The 14,510-nt window shown below is 39.9% G+C and overlaps 1 protein-coding gene across 2 annotated transcripts; it reads right to left on the reverse strand.

Annotated features, from left to right (window-relative positions):
- Window positions 1-8,221, reverse strand: LOC144077375 (ATP-sensitive inward rectifier potassium channel 12-like). Of its 2 annotated transcripts, none has more exons than XM_077605072.1 (3): window positions 8,014-8,221; window positions 2,363-2,538; window positions 1-2,095 (listed from the first exon to the last, which is right to left on the reverse strand). In XM_077605072.1, the coding sequence occupies exons 2-3, from the start codon at window positions 2,452-2,454 to the stop codon at window positions 463-465; spliced, it is 1,725 nt and encodes a 574-aa protein (XP_077461198.1). In that variant the 5' UTR covers window positions 2,455-2,538; window positions 8,014-8,221; the 3' UTR covers window positions 1-462. The 2 variants fall into 2 exon arrangements, with proteins under 2 accessions (XP_077461198.1, XP_077461199.1); XM_077605073.1 differs by lacking the exon at window positions 8,014-8,221 and adding an exon at window positions 4,324-4,776.
- Between the last annotated feature and the right edge of the window lie 6,289 nt (window positions 8,222-14,510).

A 14,510-nucleotide genomic window follows, 5' to 3' on the forward strand; every position in this document is an offset into this window, starting at 1 on the left:
TCGACTTATTTATTCATCCCTTTATTTTCCATACTGCTTATCTTCACAAAGGTCGCAGGGGTGCTGGAGCCTATCCCAGCCAACTATGGGCAGTAGGCAAATATGGTGCCAGCCAATGTCAGGGCATTGATTTTGTATTTACACGAGCAAATATGTCTTCTGTGTCAGCAGTACAGGTAGCTGACAAAGTTATATTTCTGGAAGAATGCTATGATTATAATGTATCAAGTCATAAAATCACGTCATAAAAATGTTATCAATGATCTATGGATGAAGCTAATTCGGCCTTTGATCGTCTAGGTATCATGGATGACCATGTAGCATAGAATTAAAAATATTTTTTTTTATGTTGAAACCAAAATGTCCCCCAATTTTGGAATGAGCCATGTATAGTTCAAAAGTGAGTTGAATATTTCATTCCCCATTAGTGCAACGCTTTGTTGGAGTGTGCTCGTTGCGGCTTTACACTCCCGATTCCCGACTTATATATAGTGGTAGACCAGACTGCAATTTGTCCAGGCTGATCTGTTTTTCAGTGTCCAGCACACACAGCATCTCCACCATGTGCTCCTTTGCAAAAGTCTCCTTGAAACCCACCGAAAGGTCATCTCGTACACTTGCTCCTCGTTCGCCCTCAAGCCGCAGGCTGCCTGCCTCGCCATCCTCTTCGTCATCGCCGCAGCATAGCGCGACCTCATTCTCGTAACAGAAAGCGCTGGGCGAGTGGAGCCCCAGTAGATGGCGAGCCGCTCTCGGAACAAACGGGGACGGAGATCGCGAGAAACTGGAGGTGGAGGACGAGGGCGCCCGCCCGTCACCTTCTCTTTGACTGAGCTCTCTGGCACTGCAGTGTGGCGTCGTCGGCACTTCATATGTCTTGTGAAAGCGAGAATAGTCCACGTGGTAGCGGGTCCCCTTCTCGAAGACCACCGGTTCAAAGCGATGACCCCACAAGATCTCCTTGGCCAAATAGGAGCTCCGGGCCTGAGTGGTCATTGCCGTAGCCTCCACCATGCCCTCCAGGATGACCACGATCTCAAAGTCTTCCTTCTGAAGGTCGGCGCTGCTCAGGTCATACAGGGGGCTGGACTTGTTGATTTCATGGACCACCACAAGCGGCGACACGAGAAACAACCGGTCCAGGCCGTCGTCGTAGCCGACGTCAATGTCCGCCTGCTCCAGAGGGAGGTACTCGCCCTCGGCCGTCACTTTAGGCTTAATGAGCTGGGCGCGCACGTGCGCTTCCACGATGTGACTCTTCCGCATGTTGCCCAGGCGCCACATGAGACACAGCTTCCCGTCTCGCAAGGCGATGACGGCGTGATGCGAGAAGAGCAAGGTCTGGGCCCGTTTCTTGGGCCGCACCATCTTGGCCATGATGGTTCCTATCATGAAGGAGTCGATAATACAGCCTACGATGGACTGCACCACCACGGTCATCACGGCAACCGGGCACTCTTCGGTGACGCAGCGGAAGCCGTATCCAATGGTCGTTTGAGTTTCTATGGAGAAGAGGAACGCCCCGATAAAACCCTGGATGTGCAGGATACATGGCCGCCATTTGTCCTGCTTGTCCTCCGCTTTGCTCGAAGAGTCTTCTTCCTTCACGGGGAAGTGAAGATCAAAGTCTCCGTGAGCCAGCGCCACCCCCCAGAAGACCAAACCGAAAAACAACCAGGACAGAAGGAAAGTGGCGGTGAAGATGAGCAGTAGGTAGCGCCAACGTATGTCCACACAAGTGGTAAAAATGTCCGCCAAGTATCGACGCTGCTTATCCTCCATGTTGTCAAAGACGACGTTACACTGGCCGTTCTTTCTCACAAATCGGCTGCGCAGGCGACCCGCGCTCAAATCGAAGCCGATGTGTCGACATGATGGCGAAGCCCTGCAGCTGTTGTGGCCCGCCGAGTCGTCGGGCGTTCTCAGAGACAGGGCCCCTCGGTTTTCTTGGCCCGCGTGATATTTTCCAGCCGCTTCGTCCGCGGCCTGCGTGCATGGCCCAGTCAGGCTCTGCTGGGTTAGAGGACTGTGGCCATTGTGTAGGCCCAAGGCTGAGATCTTCAGGGCATCTTCATCTGTGGAAACAATGCTGTATCTGGAAAAAACAGAAGGAGAGCGTATCCTTGTGAATGCTGAACATTGCATAGTCTGCTGTCTTCCCAGGGAAGATGGTTGCCAGAACATTAACCGTTAATAAATTTAAAGAAAAATGTAAAATACAAACAAAAATGAAGTAATACTTCAGTAACCATACATTGAATTAGTTGTTTACTGAAATTCACAGTTTAAAAAATGGAGTTCTGTGTATATTAGGGTTGCTGTTCTACTTTTTCAAGTACAGCAAGCCTAACTTGTATCTTACCTGTTGACTCGCACCGCTCCCATTGCAATGGTGATCATCAGTCTACGTCTGCAAGCGCAGTAATGAAGGTTGGGACGGGCAGTTCCAACCATGAAAGTACTGTTGCTGGACTGAATGCAGTATGAGCTCAGGTTGGTTTTACATTTGTGACCAACTGCATCTTCTCATGACATTTGCTGTCAACAAAGAAGAAGAAAAACTAATAACTGAAGAGAACTTAGGATGACAAAAGAAACATTCTGATTGAATGTGTTAGTGTAATGATTTCATTTGCTGCAATTGACTGTGAAAGATGTCCAAACCATTTTAACTGTCCTAATGTAAGCTTTTTTTCCCTCAGAAATAGAAGTTAACAGAAAAGGTACAGTTGGCTATTAGGTTTCGTAAAGAATAAAACCAATCTAAAACAACTAAAAACCAAGCGCTCTGAATCGTATTGGTGGCACTGCCACCCTGTAAATCTGTCATTATTGTTGACTTTTTTTTGAAAAATTATTTTTGTCCTCTTCTACGTTAAATGTGTTACTTGGATATACATGACCCACAGGGGCAATTAACATCCCAGAGGTGACATAATTTTCACAACGTGACCTTATCTGCCTCTATTCGAGGTACGACTCAAAGGAAAACTAAGTGCTTCTCTCTTTCAATGGATTTTCCTTGCCTCTTGCTTCATTTTGCTTATGGGTATACCTGTCAATTCCATTACTGCAATATCATGTATTAATTATGCCAATGAATTGAACTTCTGCACCGCTGATCAAATGAAAAGACATTTGCCTCTCCTAATGTACACCATGTGCTCTCATGGTGTCAACTATATGGCAAGTAATGCAAAAAAGTTGATTATTGTCAAATGTGTTACCACCAAATGTCTGAGCATTGAATGATAGATCCAACCTGTTTACTATGAACAAAGTCGCAATATTTTGGTCAGTGACATGGAATGACAGACATTTGCTCTACCTATTCTTTTGAAAAACAATTTCATGATGTCATATCCAGCAAACATGGCGGCCCAGTGTTTGAGTGCTTAGTGCGTCGGCATCATAGTTCTGGGGTCAAGAGTTCGATCTGAGGTCGGTCCTTACTGTGTAGAGTTTGCATGGTCTCCCTGGCCGGGCTTTCGTGGGTTTTCTCCAGGTACTATGGTTTCCTTTGTACGTATGTGTGTTTACTCAGCTGCCACTGGCAATTCCACCCCATTGGAAAATGTCTTTGCATCTATCTTATTAATTTAAATGACTTACTAAATAATTTTCTTCCTCTTTTTTGCTGACATACATATGTAAGCATGTTTCATACAAAATGTGTATACATACTTATAAAGGGTTTACGGGGTAGTATTTAAGACATTTACTCAGAAACTATTAATATTTTATGAGTGGATTATTCAATATTTTAATAGCAAGGTGTCAAATATCCTGCAATTCTGGAATAACCCTAGTTGAAGATTTCAAAAAAGTTTTAAAAATCAAGCATTTGGCCTTGGCCTAATGCACGGGGCAGACAGTTTTGCGTAATGAAAGCTTATTGATGAGGTTCTTTCTAGTGGTTTGCCTTAGGGCGCTTCGGGCCAACAAGGGGTGGAAAACCAGACGGACCTCTGTAGGGACAAAGGTCTAAAAAGACATGAATCAGTCGTAATCTAATGTTAGAGGAACAATTGATCTGCTGGTTGGCCCGATGACAAGGTTGTGGGGTGATTTTGCCTGGCTTATTATGTCAGAAGCAGCAGAACCAAAAAGCATCGCGTTGCATAACCATCCGAGGGTCAATCGGATGCAATCCTAAAGGGCATCGGTGGCTTGTGAATCACTTTGAAATTAGGGCCCTGTGCTTAAGCAAGGTAGTGGAAATATTTCCAACAACCATGCTTTCAAAGCCTTTAGTGGATACCCACCCATTGCGAATCCGACACTGAACAGTCTCCCAACATGCAAAACCACTCAAAGACTCACAAGCACACATCTTGATGGGATTTTGTGTCATGTAACGTGTGTGACGTTTTCAGACTTCTTTCGCTGTTGCACCAATGACAGATGTGGCCAACTGCCTGCTGATTGGCTGGATCCCAAGTGATTTTCAACCGGATAATCCTGAAAACGGAGGATGACCTCAACATAATGACCTCAGCATCTGGAGGAAAATGTCCTCTATGTGATATCTTAACTATTTCCTTACAAAGTTCTTTAAGATGAGAATTTAATGTGACCCAGAGGATCAGTGTACCACACGAGTCATGGAGCCAAACTGATTAGCTGACTGTCACAGTGATGTTGCCAGTTCACCTCTGATCAATTGTTGTATTTTACGTAACCAGGACACTCTTAACTACAGCCATGGAATTAAAAAAATGTTCACTATTTATAGCCTGGTTTTTATAGTATAAGCATTTAAATATCACAGGCATTAAAAAGTTGACCTAAACCAGCTATAAAAATCTCATCTCATTTTCTGAACCACTTTATCCTCCCTCATTAGGGCCGCGGGGGGTGCTGGAGCCTATCCCAGTTGACTCCGGGCTAGAGGGGCACAAGGAGACGGACAACCATGCACACTCACACCCATACCTAGGGGCAATTTAGAGTGTCCAATCAGCCTACCATGCATGTTTTTTATGGAATGTGGGAGGTAACCGGAGTACCCGGAGGAAACCCACACAGGGCCGGGGAGAACATGCATACTCCACACAGGTGGACGTGACCTGGATTTGAACCCAGGACCCCAGAGCTGTGAGGCCGATGCGGTAACCACTCGCTCCACCGGGTCGCCTATTAATAAATATGTAATTTTATTTTAAAAGTTTTGGTTTATCACAATTTGATGCGGAAAAATAATTATGCATCTGCTTGACTTGATCACTCGGGGACACTTTCTGTAATTAATGGTTGGAAAAAGCTACTTTATTGTTCTGGAAGTTGCCATAGTAACATTTCTCCTCCATTGACGAGGCGAAATTTATGTGGGTGTGTTTGTGGACTGGTGTTACTCATTTGGAGGGTACAAAACTCACACGTTTCTTTTTTACTGGACACCTTCACATACAGCATCTAACAAAATACAGTAAACATAACATGACCATGGTCGAATCGAATCGATTGAATTCTGACAGTGTCAATCAAGACTCTTACAGAGACCAACCACAGTGCAAATCCAGGCCGTAGGATGAATAGACAGCCACATGATCTAATCAAGGTTCATCAAATGAAGAATATCCCTCACTCCTGACGTCAGCCTTATTCAAATATGTCAAAGAGACCAAACTAACATTTCCAACGTAATCTCATGCAAGGCAAAAGATGGAGAAAGCACTGGTCAAATACCAGATTACTAGATCTTTTAATCTCTCAGTCCAAACAACAATATGAAAGGTGGCTGTCGCAAGACCCCGCCTGAACCACCCTGCGTAATCTGAGCTCTAATGATTTGAGCAGAAGGATAAACAATGTGAAGCAGAATTAAAGCAAGAAACAATTTGAAACTGGGAGCGTCTTCTTTTAAAAAGTGTTCTTTTTAGAGGTTTTCAAAGTGTAAAGAAGAAACATAACAACAGAGATTAAAATGAAGAGATTATGACATCAGAGATTGTTATTGGAACTAATGGTATTTACTGAAAAAGAGAATGAAAGTGTGAAAACCCCCAACAATGTGTTGAAAAAAGAAAATGAAAATACTACTTTATACAACACTGTGGTTGTCTTTTAAAAGAGAGCCAAGTAGTACTCACAGTATGAATAATTTCTTGTTTGTTAAATGTTGTTTGTATTTAAATTACTTTACTTCTATTAGACATCTAGTGGATTGCATGGCAGCCAAATACTTAAAATACAGTAGTGTAGTGGGCAAAATGTTAAGAATAAAAAGGCGGAGGATTATTTATTTTAGGGCAGAACCTGAATATTAACGCTGCACTTAATTTTGGGGGAAAATAGTAATGTACTTAAAGATTGAAGTTTTTTTCTATATATTTTGGAAGGAACAGTTCTGAAAAATGGACTCTTTTGTAACTAAACCCCATTTATATCTAATCTAATCTAATTTAGGCAAGTGACTATTTTTCATCATTTTAAATAAAACCTAAATTGGACTCTTAGAGACTTAAAATATTCATAAAAGTGGACATCACATTTTGGGTCATGTACACAACAATATTGACATATGCTATATAAGTGTGGTCTACAATGACAAGGTCATGTCCATCTGTTTGGAGTTTGCATGTTCTCCCCGGGCCTGCGTGGGTTTCCTCCGGGTACTCCGGTTTCCCCCCACATTCCAAAAACATGCATGGTAGGCTGATTGGACACTCTAAATTGCCCCTAGGAATGCGTGTGAGTGTGTATGGTTGTCCGTCTCCTTGTGCCCTGCGATCGACTGGCCACCGATTCAGGGTGTCCCCCGCTTCTGGCCCGGAGACAGCTGGGATCTGCTCCAGCACCCCCCGCGACCCTAATGAGGATAAAGCGGTTCAGAATTCAAGATGAGATGAGAGAGACAATTATTTGATTTTGTTATTATTATTGTAATAGTTGCATTATTTTTATCCAGATCAAAAAATCTATACCGTCAAGATCACTTTTATTAGAAGCATTAAGTTTGAGTATAATATTTGAAATACTAGATAAAAGGTAAGGTAAAAAAAGACTTTTGTAAGATCATCAAGTTTATTTCTGAAGGTCAGAGGATGAATATGGCAAAGTGAAGGATATAAAAGATAGGTAAGATTTTGATTTTGGAATACTCACTTTATGCTCAGACTTTATTCTGACTTTAAAGTCAGAATTCTGAATTCAGTTGAGTCAAATCTTTTGCATCCCAGTCAAGGGAGTTTTCGGCTAACTGGTGGTACTCGTGCGAAACACTGCCTTAAATGACTCTACGATTACCATTCAATATGCAAACATAGGAGCAAATAAATCAGCAGTCTAGCTCCAAAATCTGAGGATTTCAAAATGTTTTGAATGAAGTTTAATATTACCTGCTGTAACAATATTTCAAATATCTAAAGAAGTAAATTCATGGTATCCAGAATTTGCCATCTGTCTTTTCTGGGACATTTTCCCACTCAGGCCATTTAGACAAAATCTTTCCATGTAGTTTAAAATGTCACACAACATTGCTGAGAATTACAATGACGTTTCCATCACAACCTGCAATCAATCAATGGTTCAAAGTATGCAAGCACAAGTTATGATGTGGCGTTTTGCAGACGAAGCTCCATATGTGACGTACGTGGGCCTGATTGAGGCCACATGAGCTGTCCAGTGCTGAAAATCGATGCACGGCCTGCAGGAACAATCGACAGGCGGGGAGAGGTGGGGGGAAATGAGGGCTGGATGAAGAGCCCCTTCTCTTAAATAAACTGGAAAGCAATTTTGTCCATTCAGATGTTTCCCTCTCTCTCCCTTAACAGCTGACCCGCTCAGTCAGATGAATGTTTTGCTGAACTATTGATCCCCATCTTTCGGGGTCTTTTGGTTATACTATTTGAGTTTCAGCAAGATTGAAAATGTTTTCACACTTCTGTATTGGGATAAGATGGCAGCAAGTATTACAATTCCTGTTAGCTTTGCAAACTAGTGTGTATTTTATCATAGAAATGTTGTAGATTTCTCACAAAATAGACATACTTTAAACAAAATAACGCTTACCTTGTTTTTTGGGGGAGTGGCGATCATTTGAAAACGGTTGTTGCCTTCATCCTGTGACAGGTCGCAGCTCACCTTTTGACTCCTGTTAATGTTTGAACAAATTGTGTGCTTTGTCTTGCACAAATTTTGAAATTTGTCCAAATCTAATCTTGGTCATCGTTGCTCCATAGTGGTGAACGTTCCACTACTGCCCCTCTCGTGCATCGGCTGCAATCTGTGTGCGTCTGTCTTTGTGAGTGTGTGAGATCGTAGGGGGGAGAGAAAGAGAGAGAGTCTGATTATCTTTCTATTTATATTTACTCTACTATTGTTTTGCCCAGTCTGTACAGATGTATTGTTTCGTGGTTACTATTTAGTCATATCCATGTTTTAGTTTGAGTTATTTATTTTACTTTTCAAATTATCTACATCATTTTCTGCCGTTTGTCCCCATTCGGCGTGAATTGCCAGTTGATTAGGGGAAAGGATCTTCTTTGGATTGGATGTAACAAATCATTGGAGTCAAAAACTAGACTCCACAGCCATTTTCTCACTGGTGGAGAAATGAAATCCTACAGTGAACATTCCACAATATATATATCAACTATATCAGAAGACTTTTTCATTGTTTCGCACGTACTGTTCTATTTTTGACTCAATTAGGATTCAAAATAAATTGATTTGCTAAATGCAAGAATAAAGAGAAATACACTTGTATTCAAAATGACTTAACCCACAGACAATACAGTTTTGTAGTATTACATTAATTCAAAAGTAATATTTAACCCTTGTTTGATCTGTTTATGATTGACTAAAAGTAAATCTCAGGTTGTTCATTTCAAATGCAACTCTATATATTTAAAGACAACTTCTTAAATCCAATTGTTAGGTTTTGGTACCATTGGGGCTTTGCATTCGTTTTTTTAAGCATCCTTGGCTTTTTCCCTTTTGTGTAAATTGTCCGTGTCATTACCCATTGATTGCAGCTGTTATTTGTGTCTCTCCCTATTCATTGCGCAGTGTCATCCACCTGGTCTTCATTGTTTGCTTATTTAAACCACAGGTGTCCAACACCCCTGGTCTAACCACTCCTCCACCGAGCCCCTCTACTCTAAATATCTTTTCAAAAACCAAATGCATAATGCCGCTAATGTCACCCAGCTGCCGTGTCAGCGTGGTGTCACCCTCCCTGTGTTGACCTCAGTAGCAGGCCTGTGCCAAAAAGAGTGATTAAGTTAGTTGTCAGTCATTATGTGTTGCTTAAGTACAGGTTATATAAGAGTTACTTATGCTAGAAAATACTGGATTTTTAATTCTAGTGAAGTGCTAAGAGGTGATTTTACTTTAAGACAAGCAATATCTAGAGGACAGAGACATCATGAGTCGATGGGTTGCCCTCCAGAAGGTCATTAAAGGACTTAATTATCCGAAGTACCGAACACACTACTATTATAGACTACATCCCTCTGAGGCTTTATTTTGCAGTCATATTTTGTTGTGAAACATGACTGCAAATCAGACCAAACTTTTTAGTTTCCATGGGAACTGTATCTTTGCCTTTCTCACACATATAAATAAATACACAGCCTCCCGCACTGCAGTTTATTTTTAAAACTGTATTGGTTTTAGTTTGATGCAACAACAGGTGGGTGGTTCGCGGCAGAGGCGGCTCCTGTTTTTCAGCACCCAGAAGAGTGGGCTGAGGGTCAAAGGTCAGATGTTCACCCACGTGGGCTGACAAAAAGAATGAGTGGGCTGGGATTAACACGCAGTCTACAGAACACAATGTCCAAGGAACGCGAATGAATTAAGAAAAAAGTTGTTATTGTTTGTTTTTTTGCGGCACTTTTACAATCAACTACAGAACATATGCAGCCCTTACACTGCACTTACACTTAAAGTGGGCGACACAACATTATTATATTTATTTATTTACATATTTACTAACTCAGCACGGGGATTGAGTGGTTAGGAAGTCCGTTTTACAATTCTGAGATGGAGGGTTCAATCCTCGGTGTGTTTCCAACCTTCCTGGGTGGAGTTTGCATGTTCCCCACGTGGCTAAATGGGTTTTCTGCGGGTGTTGAAATTGTTCGCTTATGTACGCTTGCTAACCACTTTTTGTTCAGTAAGAGAGCCACTGATTACCGTAGGTACCTTTGTTAGTAAATTCAGAGATCATTAACATCTGTCTGCCTCAAGGACTTTGATTACTGAATAAAGCATACAAGGTTGTTTTTTCAGGCTTAAAGTTCAACAACAGTGTCAGATGGAATTAACCAGCAGAAGCACGCAATAGCTTCAGCATATCTCTTCTCTGTGGTCCATTTTTAGATATTATAAGCAGATGATGACGTGTGAGGACAATTTTATGTCTCTGTGGTCCTGTCTGATGACTCCCAAGCTTGCATGTCATGAGAGCCAATTTACTTGGAAGCGAACGCTCGCCTCATTTCTCACTTTGAGAGCTCATTTAGGTCAGTGTTTTTAAGATAAACAGGCCTAGATGGTCTTCCCGGCGGATACGATAAAACCATCTACGTAAGAGCTATTCATTCATTGATTAATTCATTTTCTGCAGCGCTTATCCTTAAAAGAGTTGTGGGAAATGCTGCAGCCTATCCCAGCCAACCATGGGGACCAGGTGGGCGATACCCTCAATTGGTGGCCAACCAATTGCAGTAATAGCTATTAGTACAAAAATAACCTAGAATTAAAAAAAACTTAATTTATGGATATTTGTCGTTTAAGCATCCAATGAGGTGTAGAGAGCATTTTGTCAAATATGTTTTGACAAAGATTATGTTCTTTAGTTTTGAATGATGTTATTAAATGGATATTTGTATTAGAATTCAGTATAATTTGTATTTCATTTGTATTTTGGAGTTATGTAAAACTACTGCATCATATTGGGAAGTTTTTTTTGTTGGGATACTTTGCTGTTTCAAAAAGTTTATTTTTGTTACATAGAGTTCCACAGGACAAAACAGTTTTTGTATTTGCCCTACAGCTGTGTCTAATGTTGTGGGTAGGAAGCCAAATCATGCAAAACACTTTTAGGGTATTATCAAGAAGACAGAATTTACTTGTACTTGGGTAAAACGGTAACGATATGAAGATGTCTTCACTACAAAGGATACATTTATGCTTTTTTAAAATGATTTTGCTATTGACGTCCTCTTGTCAAAAAGACACTGACATTAGTTTCACAAATACAGTGTTGATATAGTCTGAATGCTTTTTCCCCTTAAGTGCTACATTCAAACAGGCCAACAATAGTTGCATAACGTAACAACCAACTTCAGGTTTAACAAAAAGGGGGGGGGGGTCTTTTAATTGCTGCAGTCAGCATGGGTAAGTATAGTCTTTAGCTTTGAGGGCTTTAAATTTCTCTAAAAAGAGCACACACAGACAATACGTATATGTTATCTCTACAGAGATGCCCTCTTGTGGTTAAAATCCCATATCAAAAGCAGTATTAATCAACAACTTGAGCATGTAATCCAGTAATAAAACGTCATTATTTAAAGTATACAATCCTCTAATAACCAGATTAAAAATTTAAATCACTGTATGCATGTCCATTCCTCACACCAGCTTCAGTAGGAAGCCCAGATTTCCCTCGAGATCTCCCGCTACATTCCGATCTCACTTATAAACAGGACCCCAAGAGACCTAAACTTCTCCACTTGGGAAAGAATCTCATCCCTGACCTTGTATACTATGTGGTGTGTGATGATTCTCATTCGACTGCTTAACACTTTGCAGAATGCTCTAACAAGGGCCGAAGGTTAAGGCTGGAAGAACCACATTATCTTTAAAAACGGGAGATGCAATAGTGAGGTCAACAAACTAGACCCCCTCAAGGCCTTAGCTAGACACTCAGCCCATAAAAAATATAAGCACACCCATGTTTTGAAACAATTTACTCACCATATCCTCAAAACATGTGATATTTGTAATTAGGGTTTTGGGTGAGAATTTTTGAGTAGATTTTATTTTATTTTTAATAAATTTGTAAAATGTGTTTCTAATTGTAGGTCAAGGTTATCCGAGCAAAATAATATACACTACTGAATGTGTATATACATGCATTTCAAGTCTTGTAAAGTCTATTTCTAATTGGATGTCTAGTGGTCTCACTGTACTTTACGTAATTAAATTCAATTTTATATCTGAAGTCAGATTTTTTTGTTTGTTTTTTAAAGGATTAAATGCTGTCTTTTTTATCAAGTGAAATAGTTTAAGGTATCGTGTGCATGAAATGCCCTTCATAAATAAAGCTACTTTTTCTTTCAATGGTAAAATATGTTTCAGTCAAGTGATTCATGTCTTTATACATGTGTAATTATTTTAATAAGGACTTAGAGTAAACATGAATCAACCGCAAAAATACTCTAGGCAATGTTATAGTGTTCATAATTCAGTAATGACCAGTCCATGTTTATGTAGATTATACAGTACATTACATTAACAATATCAATGCTTGATTAACTATTTAATTTGGTAGTTACTGGGCAGTCTTTGCAGTTTCAGATAAAATACCTTACCAAAATGACATTGTTTTTACTGGTCTGCTTTGTTAAAGGATCAGATGGTGCCACTGTCTTTTATTTCACTTCCATGCTGTTTTACTGTCATGGCAACCATCTGTGTAGCAACTTTGCCTTCTCCATAAGACAGCTGTCAGGAGTCAGTCCACTGTCTAAAGATGATGTTATTGGATACAACACAGTCACCATGTGGGCCTGTTTAAGGACCAATGAACTTTAGTTTGAAAAAGCTCAACCAGGATGGACAATGCATCCATGTACAAGAACAACTTCTATTCCATTGGAACTTGAAGGTTGCATTTCGGGAGAGCAAATCAGGCTTGGAAGAAGGTAAGGAAGACTATCACACATCTAGACCTAATTTGAGAAGGTATTGTATGCCCTTCAAAATAATAATGACTTCATACTGGTTTTTAATACATCGTAACACATACAGTAGTGACTGAAAATTCAATGAAAAGCTTCTATGATTAATATGCAGATAAACAAGAATTAAGAATGAATTAAAATGCTTCAATAATCCTCTGAATGTGGAATCTCCTGGGAAATATGAACAGCATTATTTGAAAATAAGTCAATCACATTTTAATAATGACTGAATGACAGCGGATGGAGGAACGGTGGGGACTCACTGGGACGGCTCTACTGTCTGAGGACTGCTATTGTCGGCGATTCCAGCCCAACACCTTTGACCCGTCTCGTTGCAGCGCCTGCCTACGGCCAGATCATATGCATCTTGACACTCCACTCATAGAGGCTTCACAAGAGTGGGTGTGTACATGAAAATCTCTGTGGCTGACTGACAAACATCATTTTGCCCTGTTAATGCTCACTTTTGGGAAGAACCCATTTTTAACGAGAATTGGTTAAGTCCATACCCAACGAAAGGGTAACTGGACTTCCTTGATATGTGGTAGAGTAATTGCATAGAAAGCACAAAGTAGTGAGGTGTCCTAATGGCCAAAGTCTTCTGCAAAATAAATTGGATGATTATGAAAACAGTTGAAAAAAGAACTAAGCTTTTATAATCTGATGTGCTATTAATCCTTGGTGGTCACAACAGTAAAGATCTATTCAAAAAGAATCATTAGTTTAACTCATTCGCTGCCAGCACAGGAGTAGTTGCTGTCAAATGGGGGGCACAAAATATATGCCATATCAATGTCCTATATAAATGTAATAAAAACATATATATTTACTGCATAGCATGCGTATACTGAGACTATTACTGTATAGTGTCAAAGACACATGCTATATTGTTCAAGTAATCAAAAAAATGTGGATGTAGTTATTTTAAACATGTCAAGTTGTAATAATGTCCTTCTTTTAAGTTATACTTAAAGTTAATCAAAAAGTCTGAGTAATAGTGACTCAAAAGGTAAGAACTAGTTACATCAACTCAATCTATTTTAGAACTAGTTACATCAACTCAATCTATTTTAGAACTCGTTACATCAACTCAATCTATTTTAGAACTAGTTACATCAACTCAATCTATTTTAGAACTAGTTACATCAACTCAATCTATTTTAGAACTAGTTACATCAACTCAATCTATTTTAGAACTAGTTACATCAACTCAATCTATTTTAGAACTAGTTATATCAACTCAATCTATTTTAGAACTAGTTATATCAACTCAATCTATTTTAGAACTAGTTATATCCACTCAATCTATTTTAGAACTAGTTATATCAACTCAATCTATTTTAGAACTAGTTACATCAACTCAATCTATTTTTGTTAGGAGAACATTTAGTTAAAATCTGAATTTACACAATGCAATCTATTTAGTAATTATTTTGAGCATTGGGGTACATCCTGTTTGCTTTTTAGTTTCATTCAGAATATTACTGAGTTGTGATTAAGAAGTATAATTTAAGGTAAAAAATTGAACAATGGTAGGTTTACCTTCAAATTGAATTTAAGTTCAATTTTGAGGTCAGCTAATGAGTATTGAAGTAC

This window comes from Stigmatopora argus, chromosome 7 (genome assembly GCF_051989625.1).
Source record: "Stigmatopora argus isolate UIUO_Sarg chromosome 7, RoL_Sarg_1.0, whole genome shotgun sequence".
Lineage (NCBI taxonomy): Eukaryota > Metazoa > Chordata > Actinopteri > Syngnathiformes > Syngnathidae > Stigmatopora > Stigmatopora argus.

Excerpts from the sequence above, each read along its gene's own strand:
- LOC144077375 (XM_077605072.1), bottom strand. The coding sequence starts at position 2,454 with ATGGTTGGAACTGCCCGTCCCAACCTTCATTACTGCGCTTGCAGACGT. Across the intron at positions 2,096-2,362 it reads GGAGCGGTGCGAGTCAACAG|ATACAGCATTGTTTCCACAG; the intron begins GTAAGATACAAG and ends TGTTTTTTCCAG.